A 21,344-nucleotide genomic window follows, 5' to 3' on the forward strand; every position below is an offset into this window, starting at 1 on the left:
CCAAAAAAATACCAGAGCTGTCCACATGTTTGGCAAAATGCACAGATCCAGATCCGGAAACAGAAGGTCTTGCTATGTAAAGTCCATTATACCCATGTGAATGGGTCCCGCTTATCAGTCTCCTTTAGTTTTCCCCTTCTTCTCCTTTGCTGGTAGGGAAACCAAGGCCAGGAGCAGTCGCGCAACTAGTCCATTGAACTCTACTTCTTGGGCGGGCGGCGCGACGGGCAGGGGCAGGCGGTGCGGCACGGGCAGGGGCGGGTGGCACGGCGAGCAGGGGCGGCGCGGCGGGCAGGGGCGGGCGGTGCGGCGGGCAGGGTATGGGGGCACGACGAGCAGGGGCGACGCGGTGAGCAGGGGCGGCGCGGTGGGCAGGGGCCGGCAGTGCGACGCGGGCAGGGGCGGGTGGCACGGCGAGCAGGGGCGGCGCGGCGGGCAGGGGCGGCGCGGCGGGCAGGGTGGGAGGGGTCGACGGGAGGATTCTTTTTGTTTCGCGAACCGGTAAGTTGTGTAACGAGTAGCAATGGTGGGTAAATATCCACCAACTCCACGAGGAGGTCTGAAAAGGGGGGTTTTGGAAGTTTTGGAGCACCTCTTGAGGTACTCCACAAAAAACATGGATCTACCCCCTGCTCCACCTTTTTCCTGGAACCGGAGTTGCTGGAGCTAGACGTGTTTGGCTGCAAAAGTTTTGGAGTTGGTGGAGTGGAGCAATTTTTTGTGGAGTGGAGTGCTCCCAAACAGGCCCTTAACATATAAAGATTGCACGAACAGATTCATTTTCAAATATCATTTAATAAGACATTGATTTCGAACAGATTCATTTTCAAATATCATTTAATAAGACATTGATTTCGTAGCAATTGATGATATGTTGTATGAGAACGATGGTCAAAATATACGTTTAAAGACATTTTAAAATCCAGATATGCCAACTAAAAAGAATGGAGCTAGTTTCTTGTAGACCCTGTCAATATCCTATTGAGAAACTGGTGTTCTTGCCTCCTACTTTGCAGTGCAATTGTGTTTTTGCTCTCATTTTTTTTAACTCGGCGATTTTGCCCGTTACCATTGCAAGTCAATGTAGTTTTACCACTAGTCAACATGGAAATAATTAATATAATAGAGGGTGCAATGATGGACTAAATTTCTTAACTGAGAGTCCTTGCCAAAAAAGGAAAAACAGATTGAGAGGAAAATTGGCTTGCAGTCGTGTAGCGGGCCACCTGTTGGATTTACTGTTGAATTGCACCTGTTGGCCCATAAGAGAATAAGCCCATTTAAATCAGGTCTTTGCATGAAGCAAAAGCCAAATGATATTACGATTTATACGGGCTGTAAAAGAAAATGATATCCTTGTACATTGATCGAACCATAATACTGGCGCCATCCATTTGGATTATTAATTCCGAATGCTCCTCTTTTTTTGCTACAGGTTTGAGAAAGGAAGATGGCTGAACGTAAGAAGCAACAAACAACGCGAGATTGCTAATAGATGCATGTACAGTATAACTCAACCCAGATCGCGCCTATAAATTACAAATGCGCGTAGGTCATTCTGCACATAGATTTGGAGTCACGGATTCTCAAATAGGAGTGAAGCCGTGAATTAATTCATCTATATAGTTTGACCGCAAACACTTTGATAGGTATGTATTAGCGGGCTTGCATAGTAGGATTTACGGTAGGCCCGTTGGAATGTCATCTGTAGGCCCAACAACGAATAAGCGCATGGGGTTGGTTATTAACCGTGAACTGATAGCCCATTACCAAGAAAATGATTGGGCTTAGTCGAGAACTGATAGCCCATTACCCACCAGGAACTGATAGCCCATGGACATCAATTTGGTCTTCATAGTTCCCACCCACTTGGGTTGGGCCTAGATCAGATCTCGCCTAGATGGATCGCGAGCCCAACTTGTTCCACCCGCACACCAACCAACAAAAAAATACGGGCACGCGGGTGCATAAGGCCCCTCATGTCGTCGTGACTTGAGTGAGAATGAGGAGAGTCGTGTGTGCGACCCCCCGACATGGATGGCCTAGGTGGAACGAGATCCTCTGCCGTTGCGTTTTCATCGGCAGAGGGATGTTGGGCTAATCTGGGACGTGCAATGGGCATCCGACGACACACACATACAGTAAAAAAAGTTCATGACCATGCGGCCCATATATCAGCCCAATATCATCAGCAACTAAACAGCCCAGTTTCCTACATACACGAGAACAAGATGCACTTCCTTCTTCTGGCCTTCCTTCTTCTGGCCGCACAAAAAAGGAAGCGCCGGCAGTGGGCATCTTGCCGCCGCCGCCACCGCGTCACCATCAATGCCGCTAGGTGCTGCAGCTCTCTCATCGCCATCCAGCACCGCCGGGTGCCCCGCCTCGCTCTTCACCGCCCATCGACGTCGGGATGCTATGTCGCGCTCGTCTCCATCACCTCAGCCATCACGGAGTGGTTCTGACCGGTCGCCGCCGTTGAGGGGCCAGGCCACAGTTGGGACTGGCAAGGGGGTTTACGCGCCCAGGTGCAGCACCGCCATGGGGAGGGCCACCGGTGCTGCCAAGTCGGAACCATTGCAAAGGAAGAGCGATCACTGCATAGGAGGGCAATTGGGCAAAAGGCAGCAAGCTGGGAAGGCGAACTTCAGTGTTTGGCAATTTAGGATGGCAAATTGAGAAAATGATGAGCAATATTACCATTAGCATTTGAGTGAAGCTAAGTTCACCCCTGTAATCTTTATAATCAGTACCATCTGCAACTAGTGCTTGAGCTTGTGCTTGTGCTGGTGCTTCACCTCTTCCTGCCTCTTCCCCACCCTCCTGTATCAAAATTGGAGGGCTTTGAGATAATGGACAGAATGGTACCACTACAAATAAAATTGTGCAAATCATACCACTAAAATATTTCACACCTGTACATGAGCAGCATCATTATTTGTCTCTTTCCCAAACTGTGATGAAGCTTTATTTTCTCTCTTTTTCCTAAACTGGTGCTTCTTATCAAGCCAAGTCTTTCTTCGCTTTGAGATTTTAAGTTTTTCTTCGCTTTGAGATTTTTGTTTGGACCTGCATGCATTACTCAACACATCATTTGGTGGAGTAGCATTTATGGGAACTACAGATGGACTCACAGAAGTGCTTGGACATGCAATAATCATCTCTTCAATTTGCTTACAAAGGATGTCAAGTGTTGTCTACTAACTTGGTGCATTGAGGAAAGTTGGCTGCTTGATATGCCAAATTGAGAAATTTGTTAGACATATATCTGCAGCGAAGCAAAGCATCCATATTTGGACTTTCGATTATATTTCTTCCCTGCTTGTCTTGTATAGTTCTACTCTGTGCTTCTCGTGTCCATCGCTTTAACATATTGTGGTGGCAATAACTTAATACTCATCAAATCAAGAACTTTAAGAGCATGATGTAATCTTCCCATTGGATTGTATTTGTTTGTGTACCATTTTCTAACCTCAAAGCCTTTTTGTCCACCATAACTAAGCCAAAATGCCCAAGCCTCATCCAAATTTCTAAACTCCATGCCAACATGAGGTACAAAGCTAGGCAGCATAGCTCTGCAATGGAAAAAATAATATGAACAGCGCTGCAATTCCAGAGAACAAGCAAGGAGTAGAATCACTTGGGATTGGAATTTGGGACAACTAAAACCAATTTGATGTCACATAAAAAATAACAAAGTGGGGTTGTATTACTTATGTATTGAAAGCATGATGCTCTTTGTTAGCATCCAGCTGCTTCTTTCATGAGAATAAAGAAAGTTCAATCGAGTTCAAGCAATCTGATGATGGAACTTCTATCAATATCAGTGATAATTTCATGTTGAAGAGATGGTAGGAGCGGATTAATACTTACAAACAAGATTGAAGAGCACAACAGCTCTTCTGTCCGGCAGCCGCTTCTCTCCTCCTCGAACCCTTTTCCGTCAGCCTCGCGCCCTTTTCTGTCAGCCTCGCGCCGTTTTTCTTCCTCCACTTGCGTCCGGACTGAGCCGCATTGTGCTCATGGGCCAAGGGCTCCATTCTTTTTCTTCCATTGTTGCTTCTTGCCATCGTATGCTGAATCAATGTTCCGGAGCTGTCGAACGTCCATCTGCCAATGAAAACAAAATGTTAGAGGATCTCGTTCTGGGTGCGGCTATATGTCGCAGAAGGTGGCAGATCAGCAACCATCGCCTCAAAAAGCGCGCGCTGGCCAGTAGAAATATTCATGATGGGTTGCGTGTCAGCCCAATTAATCAGACTGTTTTAGCACAGTTCGTTGCTTCCTTCAGCGTGGTTCCTTCCTTCCCTATGTGACGGTGTAGCTTTTTTAAGTTAAATGCCAATGCATACATATAAAGTTTGAAGGAGATAAAGAAAGAGGATTGCATGGGTGCATGCAAAAAGGATAAGATGATGACATAACTCGCATGCATGCAAATCCAAAACTAAAAAAGTATAAATGTTAAACCAAGCATCCAAACTAAAGTTTGATTGCACCATTATGTTTATTACGTCAAGATCTTTAAAATAAGACCCCACTTGACTATGTCTTAAGAATTTTTTTAAAATTATTTTTTAATATTAAATAATTAATTTTGGCTACTGCGAACAAATTATCGAACATCACGAACAAATAATTATTTTCTGGTAACAAATAACTAAACATGATGAACAAAAATATTTAAATCATGGACAAATCGTTGCGTAAGAGAGTGTCAAACTAAAAATAAAATCAAATTTCAATTGCATCGTTAAAAATGAAACCTTCAAAACAAGATCCCACTTGACTATATTTGGACGAGTTTTATTTATCACTATTTTTTAATCAAGTTTCAAAAATTTTCTGAGATATGTACGTCTAGATAAATTACACGAACTCAAGGAACAAAACATATGTACACATTGAACAGATTGTATGAACTCACAGAACAAAAATATTTACACTTAGAACAAATATACGAACTCACGGAACAAAATAACTATACATGTTGAACAATTTATATGAACTCATGGATCAAAAAATTGTATATCTAGACCATATTGCACGAACTCACGAAACAAGAATTTGTACACCTACAACAAATTACATAAATTCATCAAACAAAAGTTCATACATTAGAACAAATGAACTATGGACATATAACAAATATTGCAATCCAAAAAAAGGTAAATAGATATTAATTTGCACATAGCAAACAAATTATTATACACACGAACAAATGAAAGAGATGGAAAACTAAACGAAAGAAAAGGAAATGATATACACATAAATGAAACAGTCGGTTACGTGTTGATTAACATCTAGTTATATAAGACGTAAATATAGATAGTATGAATTATGAAAGAAATCATAGAAGAAACAATATGTACATGAGGTTTAAAATGAAAAGGAGAAAGAGTGAAATAAATAAATAATATGCATAGAGAATTAAAAGGAAAAAAGGAAAATAAATTTGAATGCAAAGAAATAGAAAAGGGAATGAACATAAACAAACAAATGGCCAATTCAACCTCGGCTAGAAAATAGAGAGAATTGATTGCATGTGACTGTTGATGTCATCCCACGTGGAAAGAAGGTTTCAAACTTAAAAAACTATAAATATCAAACGAAACATCCAAATTAAACTCTGAATGCACCGTTGAGTTTTTTAAAAGAAAACCTTCAAAATAAGATCCCACTTGACTATATTTGCATGAATTTTATTTATTATTATTTATTAATCATGTTCAAAAAAAATTCTGAGATATATACGTCTGAACAAATTATACAAACTCACGAAACAAAATAGTTGTACACATCGAACATATTATTTGAACTCACAGAACAAAAGATTTATATAACTCGAACAAAGTGCAGGAACCCACAGAACAAGTATTTATACACATATAACAAATTATATAAACTCATTGAATAGAATATTGTACACTTGGAATAAAGACATTATAAACATATAACAATATTTTAATCTGTAAAATAGAAAATAATAAAGGAAAGATGAACTAAAAATAAAAAAGGAAATGAAACTATAATATACCAAATGAAATAAAAGATAAATAAATAATATACAAATAATTAGAAAAAGAAAAGGGTGCCACAAGTAAACAAAGCAAAAGAAAAGAAAATGAAATTGTAGTTTAACATAATAATTTAATTTTATTCATGGGAGAAGTCGGTTATTTCTATTAATGTAATATATAAAGATTGATGATATAACTTATGAAATAAAGCATCCAAAAAAAGAATATCTACATGAGAATTAGAATAATCAAAAAGAAAGAAAGAAAGAAAAAATAGTATGTATACATAGAAAAAAAATTAAAAGGGGAAAAATAAAAATTGAAAGGAAAGAAATAGAAAAATTGAACAAATACAAAGAAAGAAAAAAACCAACTCAACCTTAGCTAGGAAATAAAATAATCCAACTTAGCCTAGTTAAGGAAACAAAATAATTAGAAAAAGAAGTAAAGGTATGCGAGAGAATTAGAAGGAATAAATGAAAAAGGAAGGAAAAGAAAAATAGAAGATGAAATAGGTAGGAAAGAAAGAATAAAATATATGCATATACGGGTTAAAATAGAGTATTAGAAATAAAAAAATCAAAACAAAACGAACGTGGAAAAGTAAAAAAAATAACCCTAGCATGCACACGTTTGCATGGAGTTCGAACATGCATCCTGGCACTAGCTACCATGGCCAGCCCGCCCCATGCACATGCATTCGAACCTGGTTCGATGCTGTACACACGGCAATCAAATTTTTAATGAGCTGACTTAGCTTTCTCTGACCCATTTAAATACTTCAGCTGACTAACCTCTCGATGTATAGTCTCCACCTCTCGTTCCGGCCTAGGTTGTACGGAAAAAGGGGGTAAGCGCAAAAGAATGTTCTTCCATGAGTAACACCCCAACCGGTTGCCTGGTCATGTGTCGCAGGGTCGGCACCTCGAGCCGGAATGGGGACGCGGGACCGGCGAGGTCTGGAGGAGGGGACCGAGACTGATGCCTCGTATAGGCATCACCAACCCTAAAAGAACCAAGCTGGAATTTCGGTCGTGAACAGAACAGCAGCCGACCGAGAAACAGTTGCCGGGTCCATCGAAACGACCGGGCAACGCCTTTCTTCCTCGAGTCCCCCAATTCCCCCGGACAGGACATCGGACGGTGAAAGGGATCGGATCCGAGCCTGCCGTCCTTTGTCGCCGTCGTACGCCGCCCGCGCGGCGACGGACGGACCCGTTCAACCTGCGATGCGAAGTATTTTACGCTAGACCCACATCAGCATCCGTCAGGGGCGAGTCGACCCGTGTGCCATCCTCGTTGTAGGCACCGATCCTAGGGAGCAGCACATGCTCATGCCCCGTTGGAGACGACGAGGTGAGGCGCAGGCCGCTACGGAGCGAGCGGCGGCCGCTGCCAGCTGCTCGAGATGGAAACAGAGGAGGGACCCCCGGGACTCCACGTGGAGTGCGCAGGGCGAGCGAGCTGCCATTCCCGGCGTATAAAAAAGTGCACCGGCCACGCGGAGGCGAGCCGAGTCCACTGGCCGCTGCCGTCCGGCCCGCAAAAGGGAACGATTCCTCCACGCCCGACACCGTGCACGCAGCCAGAAAACCAACGCGTCCTCGCCGGGGAAAATCTCCCGCCCCGGCCTGCTCTGCCGTAAAACCCACACGTCGCCGCATTGACTTCGCCCTCCCCTCCCCCTCCCCCATCTGCCGATTTGCCTCGCGGAGCTCACACGCCCACACGCACCCCACCACACCCCGCGCCCCATGTTGAACCATTCCCATTCCCGGGCCGATTCCCGCTCCCCGTTCCTCCTCCACGGCCTGCCGCCGCCCCACGCCGCCGCAGCTGCCGAGTCGACGGCGGAGCGCCGGGACCGGATGGACCCGCCGTCGTCGTCGGGCCGGGGGCCCACCACGCCGCGCCGCCAGCTGCAGGGCCCGCGCCCGCCCAGGCTCAACGTCAGGATGGAGTCGCACGCCATCAAGAAGCCCTCGGGGTCGGGGGCCGCCGCCGTCCCCGCCGCGCCGCCGGCGAGGCGGGACCAGCAGCTTCAGCAGCAGCAGCAGCCGCAGCGGGCGCCCGTCATCATCTACGACGCGTCGCCCAAGGTCATCCACGTCAAGCCCAGCGAGTTCATGGCGCTCGTGCAGAGCCTCACGGGCCCGGGATCCGGCGCGCCGCAGCAGCAGCAGCAGCAGCACTACCACCACCACCATCAGGCGGGGGACGACGACGACGACGTCCTGCTGCTGGGGCAGACGACGTTCCTGCCCCCGGAGCTGCTGCTCTCGCCGTCCGCCGCCATGTCCCCGGCCGCGCGCCTCGCCACCATCGAGCGGTCCGTGCGCCCGATGGCCGCGCCGGCGCCGGACTACGACATGGGCGTCCTCCCGGGGGGCGACGGCGTCAGCGGGAGAGCCGGCGACGACGACGGCACCCTCGCGGCGGTGCTCGGCCCCGCGCGCCACCCCAGCATCCTCTCCCCGCTGCCGTCCTCGCTGCCGCCGGCCGCCGCGTCGGGGCTCTTCTCGCCGCTGCCCTTCGACTCCAGCAACATCAGCTGGCTCAACGAGCTCAGCCCCATCCTCCGGGCCGCCTCCACCAGCGCCGCCGCCGTGCCCGGCGCCTCCGCCTCCGCCTTCGCCGCCGCCGCGACCAACGGCGGATCCCGGCCCCCGCCGCCGGCCTACTACTCCGACCCCTTCGTCCCCAGCCCCCGCAACCTCCTCGCCACGCCCACCGTGCCGTCGCCCGCCACCTTCGCCGAGTTCTTCGGCAGCTTGCCGGATCTCTAGCTCGCCGTCGCCAGTCGCCGCCGCCGCCGCGTCCGTCCAAGACAGATGCAGCAGCAGCCGAAACTTTAGCTACATTTTTCCACACCTTTTCCTTCTGTAACACAAATTTTTTTTCTTTCTGGCGGGTAGGGCAAGTTGGTGGGCCCGGCAGTGATGCCAATTTGATTAGTGCAGTGGAGTGGTGCAGAGTGTGGAGAGAGAGAAAAAAAAGGGGTGGGAATAGAATGGCAGAAAGCAATGGCAAAAGATAGTTCTTGAGAGTAGCATTAGCAGGTGTCTAGAAGCAGCCGGCCGGCCCAGCACCAGCGCTTTTTTTTTAATTTCTCCTTCTTCTCTGGATTTACACTGCACATCTTGTGTTGTGAAGGCCAGAGGAGGTTATTGTTTGTTTAATGGAGGATTTGTTAATTCTTTTTAGCTTTGGTGATGTGCTCATCATTTTGTCATGCTGACTGGTGACTTGGTGCGTTGTAGCCAAACTCGAAGTAGTAGTGTCTAGTGTGGTGCTCTCTCCATTCACCAATACTATGTTGCTGCAAATCTAAGGCTTGTCATACAATTATTAAAACATCCAGGTGACTAAATTGTTCCTCCCGAGTATCCAACTGGCCAATTATCATTTCTTGTTTCTCTTTCTTCGGCATATAAAATTTCCTGAAACCATTCCGACTGACGCATCCAGAAGTATTGGTTGTGCCGAATTTGGTGATCTGTCAATCTTGCAAAAAGAAAAAAAGAAAATAAAATGCGACGTGTGGAAACAAGAGTTTGTGATGTGTTAATTCGCAAAAAGAAATTGCGACGTCTCAATCTCAAAAAGAAAAGAGGAATTTGTGATGTGTCAGTTCACAGAAAGAGAATTTCCGACGTCTCAATTCACGTGAAAAAAATTGCTTTGCTGCCGGCGAGAAAAGATGCGAGGTGAAGAGGGAGAAGAAAATGAATGCCAGTGGAATAGTGGATAATAGAGAGCTTGGCATGTGAACGCGCAGGATGTGAGCTTCGGTTTCGCTCTCGCACGTGCTTCGAGAAAGATTCGGCTCGCAGCCGGGAAAGCGGCAGGGTCTGTCCAAAAAGAACTCCGTATTGCACACTAGGAGATCAACCATCGCAGATCGCACTCGTCAGATCCATGAGGTTGGAGTCGGATTCACATTCCTCAGAACTCAAGTCTTCTTTCAAGATCACCACGGATTAACGATTATTTGGTCACTTACCCAGGTCGGCATAGAGCATTTGGGGCTGTTCTCCAAGTTCGCGTGAGGTATTTGATCTGAACTTTACGCGAGTCATCTAGAGGTACAAGTCGATCAAAATTTTAAACCAAAGCTAGTCTAAAGTATGGCATCTAAATAGAGCAAAGTTGTAGGGCTGAGCTAGCTATTAAAATTTTGATGAACTCATGAGCAACTTCGGACCGACTTTTCGAATCGAGCTCGGACTTCCACTCATCTTTTTTAGTTGAAAAATAATCAAAATAAATTATACGATTGGCTTAAAAAAATTTCTCAAACCAAGCTCAGCCCTATAAGTAAACATGGAATGGACAAAACCCGCTGGGCTTGAGTCTGGCCAAGCCTCCTCAGCACCCCTCTGCGCTTAAGAATAATTCTCGCATGGATGATGCTTGGAAGGAGGAGGCTGAACATACATGAAATTTGAGTTTTTGGGACCAAATCAATATATCATCATGTGACCCTACACTTGAGGAGGTTGAAGATACAAGAAGTTTGAGATTTTGGGACCAAATCAATACATCATGTGACCAACTGTGATGTGGGCTAGTTGAGCCAGGCCAGATTCACGTTACTGTAGCATGCGGCTATTGTAGCAACGAAAAACATGGTAGCATCACGGGATAGTCCTAACCGGAAACGGAGAGGGAGTTGAACCAGCTTAAATAGCTGGCCTGAGGAAGCTAGTAACTCCGATTGCAACCTTTTGTACGAAGCGAGGACGAAAACGCAAGAGAGTTAATTAGCAGCTGTGCAACGTGAAGAGTGGGTCTTAGCCGTTTTCCTAGACCAGGTTGTTACACCAACAACGTTGGGTGAGGATGTGGCGACATCACCCTTCTAGTAAGCGGGGGCTAGGTTGTGTGTTACTCCAAGCACACAATACACTCTTATATCCAAAGGTGAAGGGAATTATTGCTATTGAAAGAATATCATATGTGATGGGATTTCTGGTGCATTAGAATCTAGAATGCCATTTGAAGTGAATGTTCATATTTCTCTCCTTTTTTCAAACCCTATGAATAGTTAACATTTGTCGTGCTACTAATTAATAGTAAACTTGAGCATTTTGTGGGCTAGGTCAAGACTAGAAAATTTTTGTTCCTTTCGGACGAAAAATTTGTGCCCATGATCGTCCCATTGGCGGTCTCGGGCTAAGCTCAGATTTCAGATTCCTTTTTTATAGAACATAAATAAAATTAATTGTTTGGGTGGGCTTGAGCCGGCCCGATTTTTTAGGCCTGGTTTACACTAACCATGCCCGACCCTACAGCTATTGTGGGCGGGCTAAAACCCAACGAGCTCGGGCTAGGAGCATGGACCGGGCTGGGTCGGGCCTTAAATGCCTAGGTGTAGTTAGTAGGTGTTTATGAAATTATCTTTTTTGTTATTATTACAAGCAGTTTAGCTAAATCGCTGCAACGACACACTTTTTGAACTGTTATTTCTTTCTTGTGAGACAAAAGGAGCATTTACTCCTAATTTTCAAGTATAGCAGACCCATTTTGCAATTACCTCTTTTATGGACCAAAGAGTATATCTCATTGACCTCGGAATGATGCCAATCTATAGCTTGGTCTTGATGATCCAAGTCCTTTTTCTAAGTGTATGATACTAATTAATAAAAAAACAAAGGATCCTACGGAACGACGAAACATATAAGAGAACAACTGGACTAGCTGTTTAGATAGCGCAAACCAAAAAACCCCTTGGCATTTTGAGGAGAAAGAAACACAAAGCAAACTTCCCATTAAATTTAACATCTCGCTAGAATTCCTCCAAAGTTCATAAATAGGACATTCCATAGGAATCTCATAAGATTTGTAGGAACTTAATCTTTAATTGTAACTGGTCGCACATGAAAATTTCCTATACAATTCAAATTATATAAGTTCCTCTATTTTTTAATTTGTTCCAATAAGACCTGGAAGTGTTTGCAGTACAGCTTATCTTGGCCGCCGTTCAGAGAGAAGGGATAGAAAAACGTCATTCACCCATTTATAATTCACAATAGCATAGTTATACGGGCACTTGATAAATGTAACTGACCGCACAGGGGCTTGAAAAATTCGCACGTGGTGAATTGCATCAGTGACTGCACTGGCTGCTGCCTTTCAATTAAGATCCCACCGCATTTGTGGGGGTGGTCGTGGGCTCGTTAAGTTGGCCGTCGACCGTCGTGTTGTGCTTGTCACAGTCCTCAGTAACTGCACGCCTCCATTGCTCCCAAACCCGGTCAATTCTCAATTGGGCCATCGTGGCGCATCCACTGATCCACCGTTATCACCTCTCTTCCATCCGTCTCTCTCTGCAACGAAGGATTACTAGTTTTCAGAAGGGAAATTGGTCCCTGAGACACTGCGAAAGCGTGTCTTTGTGTGGAATACATTGTAAAATCCGATTTTATCTTCAAGACACCGTGAAAGCAAGATTTGGTCTGCAACACATCCCACTGAGTGAAATAACTATTCTAAGTTGAGTGGAGGTGTAAAAGGATCTACCTGTCATCTCCTTCCTCTCCTCGCCGGCCTCTCTCTATCGGGACGATCGACGACGCGACCTAAGGTCTATCCTGCTTGCAACAGCCCTAGGGCAAGACGATGATGTCGGGCGCTCTAGGAGCCTCAGTGCCTCACCGCCCTCACGACCGACGACCTCGAGGAGCTCATGGCCTGCGCGCAGCCCCGGTAAGCAACGCAATGGCATTGAATAATTCATGAAAGATTTGGATTCCTTGGTCACCGAGAAAGTCAACATGTCCACATAAAAGATGGAATTTTTTTTTATCACGGAACCATGTAGGTACTCGTCGATCGTATTCGATGTACGATTTGCTTGTTGGCAAAAGTTCTCACACTCTCTTTCTTTTTCTTAATCTCAGTGCCGCAGGAGACGGCTCTGACGGAGCTTATAGCTCGACTAAGTGCTGGGCGTAGGCGGTGGCGAGCGAAATGGCCACGTGGAGGAGTGCCAACAAGAGAAAAGCATAGCATCACATACGGACGGAGAGCGCGTGCGGAGAGAGAGAAGCCGGCGGAGGGGAAGAGTGGATAAAGACCGAGGAGAGGAAGAAGAATGTGACATGTGGCCCCGAAGGGCAAAATAGACTTTGTACACCTTTTCTAAACCAAAAATGATTATTTTACTAGGTGCAATGTGTTATAGATCAAGTTGTGTTTCTAAGATGTGTCCAAGATAGTATCGATTTGTGTGGTGTGTTCCACACAAAACCACTACAAATTTCCTTTTTCAGAACCAACTCTCCGAATTTGCCCAAATAGTGACGTCAGAGACATCGCAAGCTTGGCAGGTCCACCATGGCGAGAGCATGGTAACGCACCGTGACCTAAACCGGAGACGTGCGTCTCGCCCGCTCCCACTTTCCCTCTTCTAACCCTCGCCGCCGCCATCCGAACCGCGGCTGAGCGCGCCTCTCCGCTCCCGACCACCAGGAGTGTGATTGGTTGGGCGCATATGGCCCAACCAGGCTCACGGGAATCATCATCCGGAAGTTTGGTTGCCTGCAAGTGGAGGTGAACCTGACTGAACGGATGCAAGAGAAATGAAACTCAGGGCCTGTTTGGTTAGCATTGCTTATAAATAAGCAACTTATAAATAAGCAAATAAGTTGCTTATAACCCAAACACTCTTGCTTATAGAGTTGCTTATAAGTTACTTATGCATAAGCAAATAAGCAAGTTTGGAGTTGCTTATAGTTGCTTATAGGGTACTTTTACACCTCCTACCCTCATTCTCTCTCCTCTCTCCCCTTTCTCTCTCCTCTATCCCGTCACCACTCACACCGCCGGTTCCGCCCGCCGCCGCTGCCGCGCCGGCCGCCGGCCGCCTCCGCGCCGCCCGCTGCGCCCGCCGCCCGCTCGCTGGCCACCTCCGCGCCGGCCGCCGCTGCGCCCGCCGCCCGCCCGCCTGCCGCCTCCGCGTCGGCCGCCGCCGCCCGCCGCCCGCCTCCGCGCCGGCCGCGCGCCGCCCGCCTGCCACCGCCGCCGCGCGCCCGCCGCTCGCACCCCGCCGCGGCCCGCCGCTCCCGCTCGCGCCCGCCGCCGCCACCGCCCGCCCACCGCTCGCGCTTGGCCGCTGCCCTGTTCTTCTGACGCCAGCCAAGGAAGGAGCTGGTAAGTAGTAGGGGTAGTGGGAAATGGGGTGGACCAGGGGTAAATGTGTCAATACCACTCTCATTTATTGCAAATAAGCAACCCAAACCAAACACCTAGACTTATAAATAAGCAACTACAATAAGCAAATAAGCAACTTATTTATAAGCAATCCTAAACCAAACAGGCCCTCATTTCTGGCGGGCCTAGCTCGTGCGCTACTGCTCACGGATCTAGGGTCAAGTTTTCCAGCTCGCTGTGTCTCAATCGAGCCCGCAGCCAAGCAACCAATCAGCTTTGCAGTGCAGCCAAGCAAATTAATCATACCTGTCTGCACGGCCACGTCCTGGTGATCCTCAACATGTTCCGGCGAACAGCGTGACCCTTGCATATACAGTAACCAATCACGCCCAGGTGAATCGCCGCGTGCCCAGACTGGCAGTGCCAGCTGCAGCGGCACGGAGGAGGACCTGACCCTGACCAGCGGCCGCTTCGGTCCAGGAACCCCGCGCTGGCTCCAGGATGGCGGATGGGGACAGTGCAGGTGATGGTGTCTTCCCCAGCTTGACTAGAAGTAGACTAGAGGGCAGACGAATTGCCAAGACCTGGAGATGTCCTCCAGAGTCCTGATTGATGGCTGGGGTCTACACGAGGAAGAAGGGTTTAAAGGCTGACACGGACGGTTACTCGGGAAGGCGCCATCTTGGCTCTCTTGACGTCAGCAACGTCCAACGCCATTGCATCATCTGATAATTGCAGAGTACTTACTGCTTAGGAGTGCCTCGGAGACAGGTAATAACTGAATGGTTACATTTTTTTACCTCTTAACAACCATTCAGCAAAAAAATTATGGGCAGCAGCACAAGTGTTTGCACTTGGACCGACTACAGATCGTCTCTTCTTCATGAGAAGTTCATGATCTGAACAAATCTTACACTAAAAAAAGAATTTCTAGGAATTCTGTAAAAAAAAAAAGAACTTCAGAAAGTTAGCGGGGTTATCAGTCACCAACAACGGCTGCAGTGCTGCACTCCACTGACCGGATCAAACCGGTCGCGCAGCGCCTTCAGAGTCTCACAGGAAGGCCGTAGTTGGGAAAAGACCGGATCACGCCGTCGCGGCTGGCGGTCACGATGACCGTGCTCCACGCGGCGGAGATCGCGGAGAGGCAGTCGCCCAGCTGCGGGCTGCTCTCGGGCTTCCCGGCAGAAGGCAGCTTCTCCTCCGGCCATGTCGCCGACCCCTTGGTGCCGTCGGCGAAGGGCCACGGCCCAGGGGACAGGGGCTCCCCGTGGCGGCGCAGAGTGGGCGCGCTGGAGGATTTCTCGGTCAGGCAGGAAGGTTTGGTGTGCCCGTCTTGGTGCACGCCAGGCCATGGCACTGCGTTGGTCACGTCCTTGGAGAAGAACAGCTCGCAGGAGTGAACTGATTTGGCATCTCCGGAGTTGGGAAAGTTCCAGATGTAGACGTTGGAATCCTTGCCGGCGGAGATAAGGTATCTGCCGTCGGATGTTAAAGACGGCGATGATAGAGCCTTCGACTTCCATGGCCCTGTATCAGAGGGAGAAAAAAGATAGCGAGAGTTATTAGTAACTTAAGTCAAGAGAGGGAACAGGGTTGAAAGATGATTTGAGTTTTTCTAAGCGAATCTACCTTCAAACTTTTTGATGCTATCACCATCAGCAACTCGAATTTTGGAATCTGCCGAAGTGATTATAATCCTATTGGAATCACTTGTACAAAACTGCAAAACGGAGATGACAACTTAGCGGTTTGATTTGATTTAATAGTTGCAAGAATACTAGTGTTTCCACAAATCAGTCAGCTGCAGAAAAATCATATATGAACCAAGGGAGAAATGAACCTTCAGACTGTTGATCCGACTGGCAGATGACTTTTTCTTCCCTTGCACAAACAATTCCTTCTCTAGCTTGATGTTTTCACCTAGAAAAGTAAAAATTGAGCCGTCAGTTGGGATTGTTGAATTATTGATACACTAATGTTTGGTGATCACAATGGTTCACTATTACAGACATGAAACATTCAACATACAACTGAAACTGCACTAGAAAAAGACCTCCATGTACCTGATTGATTGTAGAAGCGGCATGCTCCTGCAGTCGTGCCAACAACGAAACCCTGGTATGCGAAAGCATAAATTAGCCTCCAAGGATGGATGGAAAAAGATAATCTGCAAATGATATTTCATCATATGCACACCTTTCCATCTGGTTGGTAACTCACAGCAGTTATGATATTCCGAGTATCAGCCCAGTCAGTTACTCGCCTGTCCAATACATCCCAAATGCGCACTTTACCATCTAATGAACCACTGATGAAGTATCTCTCATCAATAGGGTTGAATTGGACGCATGTCACTGTTGTCAATTACAAACGAAAAGAGAGTTAGGTTATTATCCAGGAAACCAAATTTAAGTAAATATTTCAATGGACTGAGAATATCATAAAAACCCTTTCATGATCACAATAATGTTGTTACAGAGGATAACAACATTGAGCAGCGATTCCAATTATGTTTACAAAATACATGATAGTTTTTTTATATTCTGCTTACCATAGTCTTTGTGTTTGAAAACTGCAAGACAACCATCACAGCCAGGTTTCCATAAGCGCACTGTCTTATCTTTGGACGAAGTCAAGAGATACTGCAGTCAAACCAAAGCAAAACAGGTAAGCGACTTACCAGGGAAACAGCACTAACTAATTTCTGTTTATGATGCATGAAAACATGTCAATGGATATCACTTAAGTGGTTAAACATATGTAAGGTATGCAGAATACAGAGTACTTACATCTGACTTTGACCATGTCAAATCAAGGATATCACTAGTATGGCCATGAAATTCATGCATCGGAGTCTCTGAAATTCGGAAAGCTTTCTTGGGTATAACTGCAAGTGCATGGTTCTGCCCCTTTCCTGTATTTGTCTTAAAGACTTGAACTTTCTCCACTTTTTCATAGGGATCCTCTCCCTTATACAACTTAGGAGGTGCTTCTACTTCTATGATCTGCCATATTCTTACAACACAATCTTCACCTCCACTTGCTAAATACCAGCCAGATGGACTGAATTTCATGACCCTAATTGAACCCTTGTGAGCTCTGATTTCTTGATCCATGTTGATAGCAGAGAATTCAAGAAAATTTTTCTTCCGGTATTGAACTTTTGTTCTGATTGGTGCACGTTTCGTGCAGTTTTTCACATGGACATCAGACTTGCAAATCCCACTAAAACTTCTCTTAGTCATGAATTTCTTCCACAAACTTTTGTCATCCTTTTTGCTAGCACCTTTTGATTCTCTTGCAAGACTGTTACCATATCCCCTTCGTAGCAATTTTTGAACAGATCGAGAGAGGCCAAGTAGGTTCTCAAACTTCAGGAGAGACATCATCTTATCTGATCCAACCTCCTTCAGCATGTCAGTTATACTGTTATGCGCACCATTGTTAACTATATATCTCTTTCCACTGTCCATATCCCTTATGCAACAGGCACCATCAGATTCCGATTCATTGTCAGAAACAGATGATTCCTGGGAAGAATGGCCGCTGACAGTTCTCTCCTCCATGTCGGTGGAAGACTCAACTGCTGTGATTTCCCCATGGCATTGAAAAGAATCCATTCTGGTAGAAACAAATTCATCGAATCCCATTCCTTTAAGGAACCTTTGACGTCTTTCTTGAACACTCATTGGCTCATTCGCCCAAATCTCGTACTCAAATTTCCTTGGTGCTGAAACATCATCACTCGTGCTGCAATCCTCTGAGGATGAAAGCTCCCTTGCTGATCGAACATCTTCAAATGCGTCGAAGAAAATATCATCACTGTCTGATTCAGACCTTGGCATCTTCTATCAAACTGATTTTATACCAAACAAATGCAGAGGGGCTCTGACACCCTCTGAAGGATGAGGCAGTGGGTATCAAGATGTCATCTGCAATCAACAAGGGAATATGAGCCTAGGGTAAAAAGAGGGGGGAAAGTGCTAACATCAGGAAAAGACAAAGCAGCAGAATAACAACAAAAACTGAATTGCGGTTAAAATAAAGGCAAGCGGACGTGGATATTTCAAGTGAATATTCCCAAACTTTGGCAATCCTATTCACACGCACAAGTAAATACATGCTAACTGTTAAAGAAAATGTGTAAAGCGGGATGTAACAATTACTCCACAAAACTAGGTTGTTCGGTATCATCCAATTAATCAGCCCCTAAGCGTACACACAAAGTATGAATCTCGGCATGACATTGCATTACAGAAAACAAAGCAACACGTAGGCAAACTAAGTTTAATTCTGACTTCTGTGGAGAATGTTCGACAAGATTTGCCAAAAGATCAGCATATATAACATCCCAAAACAAACTAAAAATTCGTCATGGAGCAGTGCAATCCACAACCATCTCAAGCAAACAATTAGCAGTACTCACTGGGTTCCCAACTGTGAACTGTCACAGGCTGTCAAGAGACCAAACAAAGCAGAAGCTTGGCTAGCCACTGCTAATCTAATCTGGGTGGACTCGGTTACCACCACCTCCGTCCTGCATTCCTCACAGTGCTCACCAACAAGGCAACAACTCACCACCAACCCGTACACCCCTCAGGCCTCAACTCCTCGGGAGCCCCGCCGTGGCGAACGAAGCAAGAAGCACCCACCAACAGCAGCAACCCACACGGGCGGCCGGACGGAGCCCGCGGATCCCGAGGAGACAGCGCAGAAAGGCGGCGGTAATAAAGATGCGAAAGTAAAAGGGGATTCCTTGGAGCTTCAGAGTTCAGACTAGGGCGGCGGCGCCCGTAGTAAGGCCGTGTTTAGTTGGGGAATTTGGGAGGTGCCAAATTACTGTTACAGCACTGTAGCACACTGTAGCGTTTCGTTTGTATTTGTGAATTATTGTCCAAATATTGACTAATTAGGCTCAAAAGATTCGTCTCGCAAAGTACAACAAAACTGTGCAATTAGTTTTTAATTTCATCTACATTTAGTACTCCATGCATGTACCGCAAGTTTGATGTGATGGGGAATCTTCTTTTTGCATAGTGTCAAAGTTGGGAGTTGGGAGTAACTAAACATGGCCTAAAAACCGCCTCTGCTGCCGTGGCACTGTATCGTAGCGTACCGCTACTGCGGCCGGAGGAGGAGGAGCACGGGCCCCGCGGGGCGAGCGACGTGCAGACGTGCCCTGCCGGCGGGCGCCGCCGCCTATTTTGTCCCCTGCCCTCTGCGCCGACCGGGCCGCAGGCGTAGGGGGCGTAACTCCGCGTACTTGGCCATTAAAGGCTGCGGCCTTCCGAGTTCAGAGAAACTACCCTGCTCCGGTGGGTGAAAGCGAAACAAAAGAGTTTCCTTCTCGTTTGGTCATAGTCTTGTAGCGGAAAAAAGAGAGTCTTGTTTGTTCTTATGCGGAAATGCAGAGTCAAATAACAACGGAAAGAAAGAAAGATTTGACTCCTTCGTTTCCTCATACCTTCTATGAAAGCGAAAAGCGCGGAGCAAACCACACTCGGTTCTTGAAGCCATTTGAGAAAGAAAGAATTTAGTATGAATTTTGCGCACGCCATTAAATTGGGCGTCCGGCCGCACCGTTGGAAAACGTAAATGCCGGTACTCCGTCCCGAAGCGTAACCACGCTCCTCCTCCTCAAACCGACAGAATTTTGAAAAATGAAAAATTAAAATGGAAGCGTGCGGAATTCGGGCGATGGGGTCCCAATATTCCAGCACTGATTTCCGGGCTAATTTCGCATGGCTTATGCAAAACGAGGCCACTCTTTTCAGGAAACGGAGCGGAACATGTCGAGAATAAACTAAAATAAATCGAGCGTTTCTCACTGTACCCATTCGGATGCGAATCACATGGAACGGCGGTGCTCTGAACTTTGATAGCAGTTCGAGCCGCTCCCAATTACATGCGCAAATCGATCGAGAAGCTGGGAAGGAAGGAAGGAAGGACGGGTAGAGAAGGCGAATCACTGTGCCATTCCATTCCCCCACTAAGCTCTCGCGAGATCAACCGCGTGAATGGAACAAAAGCCACGGCGGGAGAATTCTAAGCACATCACTAACCTGCTGCGAGAGCCCTCCACGGCTTGTCCTCCCCATGCCGCCGCCGCCGCCGCCGATCTTCTCCCGCCGCCTTGCGCCATCCCGCTCGCGACAGGATCAGGATGGCTGGGATGGGCCGCGAGTGCCGACTCCGGGAGAGGGTGCTTGGAGGGGACAAGGGGAATGGGAGCTTGGGATTGGGGCTCGGCTCTTGGACGCTTCCTCCGCTCCGCTCCGGCCGCCTAGTTCTCTCCGGTCTGGGTTTCCAAGGTACAGAGCGCAGGCGTTTGTTTTGATTGGGTCTATATATAATCGGGCGCTCTTATGCTGGCTAATCCCGACGCGGTCTTCCTCCACTCTCTGGTGGGTCGCGTCGCTTTCCTACCTGGCTGGGGCCGGACCCGGGCCGGGTGGGCCGGCCCCTTGGATTCCTATGTGGTTTTTTAAGGTTGACTTGATTGACTGCTATCGTGTGCTATGTCCTTCCAAGGTTTTTTTAGAAAACGCAAAAGTAACAACTTATCCGCGAATTTGCTACCTTGCGAACGTGTCAATGTTGCGGCATCAGTGGAAAGGAAGAAAACAATTTCCTTTGATGGTAATTACTCCCTGTTTCAAATTATGGTTCGTTTTGATTTTATTAGATTCATAAACTTTGTTATACACTTAGATATACTCTATGTCTAACTACATGATAATATCTATGCATTTAGAAAAATCAAAATGATCTATAATTTAGAACGTATGGAGTAGGAGAAAACTCATACTAGACGTAGAGTGTGCTAAAAAAAATACCAGAAGAAGCTAGCCCCAGTACCTTTTTTGGAAAAAAAAAAGAACATCTAGTAGAGGGGGATATTAGTAGAGTCAAATTTGGAGCAGAAAACGTACCCAAACCTTTGTAAAAGCACTTGTTGAGGTATCCATAGGACAAAATATGTGCTGGTATTTGCGTTGCCTAGGTTTGTTTGTCGTTTGCCTCGCCTTTACTGTTGTAGCTGTACAAGATTATCCAAACTACTGCACTGCATCCAGACAAATCAAAGCATTATCCCCTCTGAAGCCTGAAGTCTGAACTGTTCTTCGCAAGTGCAGTTGCAAAAGATTAAAAAAAAAAGAAGGCAGC

The 21,344-nt window shown here is 46.7% G+C and overlaps 2 protein-coding genes across 3 annotated transcripts; one reads left to right on the plus strand and one right to left on the minus strand.

Moving 5' to 3' along the window:
• Positions 1-7,263: 7,263 nt before the first annotated feature.
• LOC101777783 (protein MKS1) lies at positions 7,264-9,397 on the plus strand. The gene has a single exon (XM_004975542.3). It carries the CDS (start codon positions 7,775-7,777, stop codon positions 8,804-8,806), a length of 1,032 nt encoding a protein of 343 aa, XP_004975599.1. The 5' UTR covers positions 7,264-7,774; the 3' UTR covers positions 8,807-9,397.
• A 5,439-nt stretch (positions 9,398-14,836) lies between these two features.
• On the minus strand, positions 14,837-20,483 carry LOC101778193 (WD repeat-containing protein 44). Of its 2 annotated transcripts, none has more exons than XM_004975543.3 (8): positions 20,240-20,483; positions 16,967-18,109; positions 16,729-16,819; positions 16,374-16,531; positions 16,241-16,292; positions 16,018-16,097; positions 15,807-15,897; positions 14,837-15,704 (listed from the first exon to the last, which is right to left on the minus strand). In XM_004975543.3, exons 2-8 carry the CDS (start codon positions 18,020-18,022, stop codon positions 15,220-15,222), a joined length of 2,013 nt encoding a protein of 670 aa, XP_004975600.1. In that variant the 5' UTR covers positions 18,023-18,109; positions 20,240-20,483; the 3' UTR covers positions 14,837-15,219. The 2 variants fall into 2 exon arrangements, with proteins under 2 accessions (XP_004975600.1, XP_022683774.1); XM_022828039.1 differs by lacking the exon at positions 20,240-20,483 and adding an exon at positions 18,604-18,941.
• Positions 20,484-21,344: the final 861 nt, after the last annotated feature.

This window comes from Setaria italica, chromosome VII (genome assembly GCF_000263155.2).
Source record: "Setaria italica strain Yugu1 chromosome VII, Setaria_italica_v2.0, whole genome shotgun sequence".
NCBI lineage: Eukaryota > Viridiplantae > Streptophyta > Magnoliopsida > Poales > Poaceae > Setaria > Setaria italica.

Excerpts from the sequence above, each read along its gene's own strand:
- LOC101777783 (XM_004975542.3), top strand. The coding sequence starts at position 7,775 with ATGTTGAACCATTCCCATTCCCGGGCCGATTCCCGCTCCCCGTTCCTC.
- LOC101778193 (XM_004975543.3), bottom strand. The coding sequence starts at position 18,022 with ATGCCAAGGTCTGAATCAGACAGTGATGATATTTTCTTCGACGCATTT. Across the intron at positions 15,898-16,017 it reads GTCGGATCAACAGTCTGAAG|TTTTGTACAAGTGATTCCAA; the intron begins GTTCATTTCTCC and ends TCCGTTTTGCAG. Across the intron at positions 15,705-15,806 it reads TAGCATCAAAAAGTTTGAAG|GGCCATGGAAGTCGAAGGCT; the intron begins GTAGATTCGCTT and ends CCTCTGATACAG.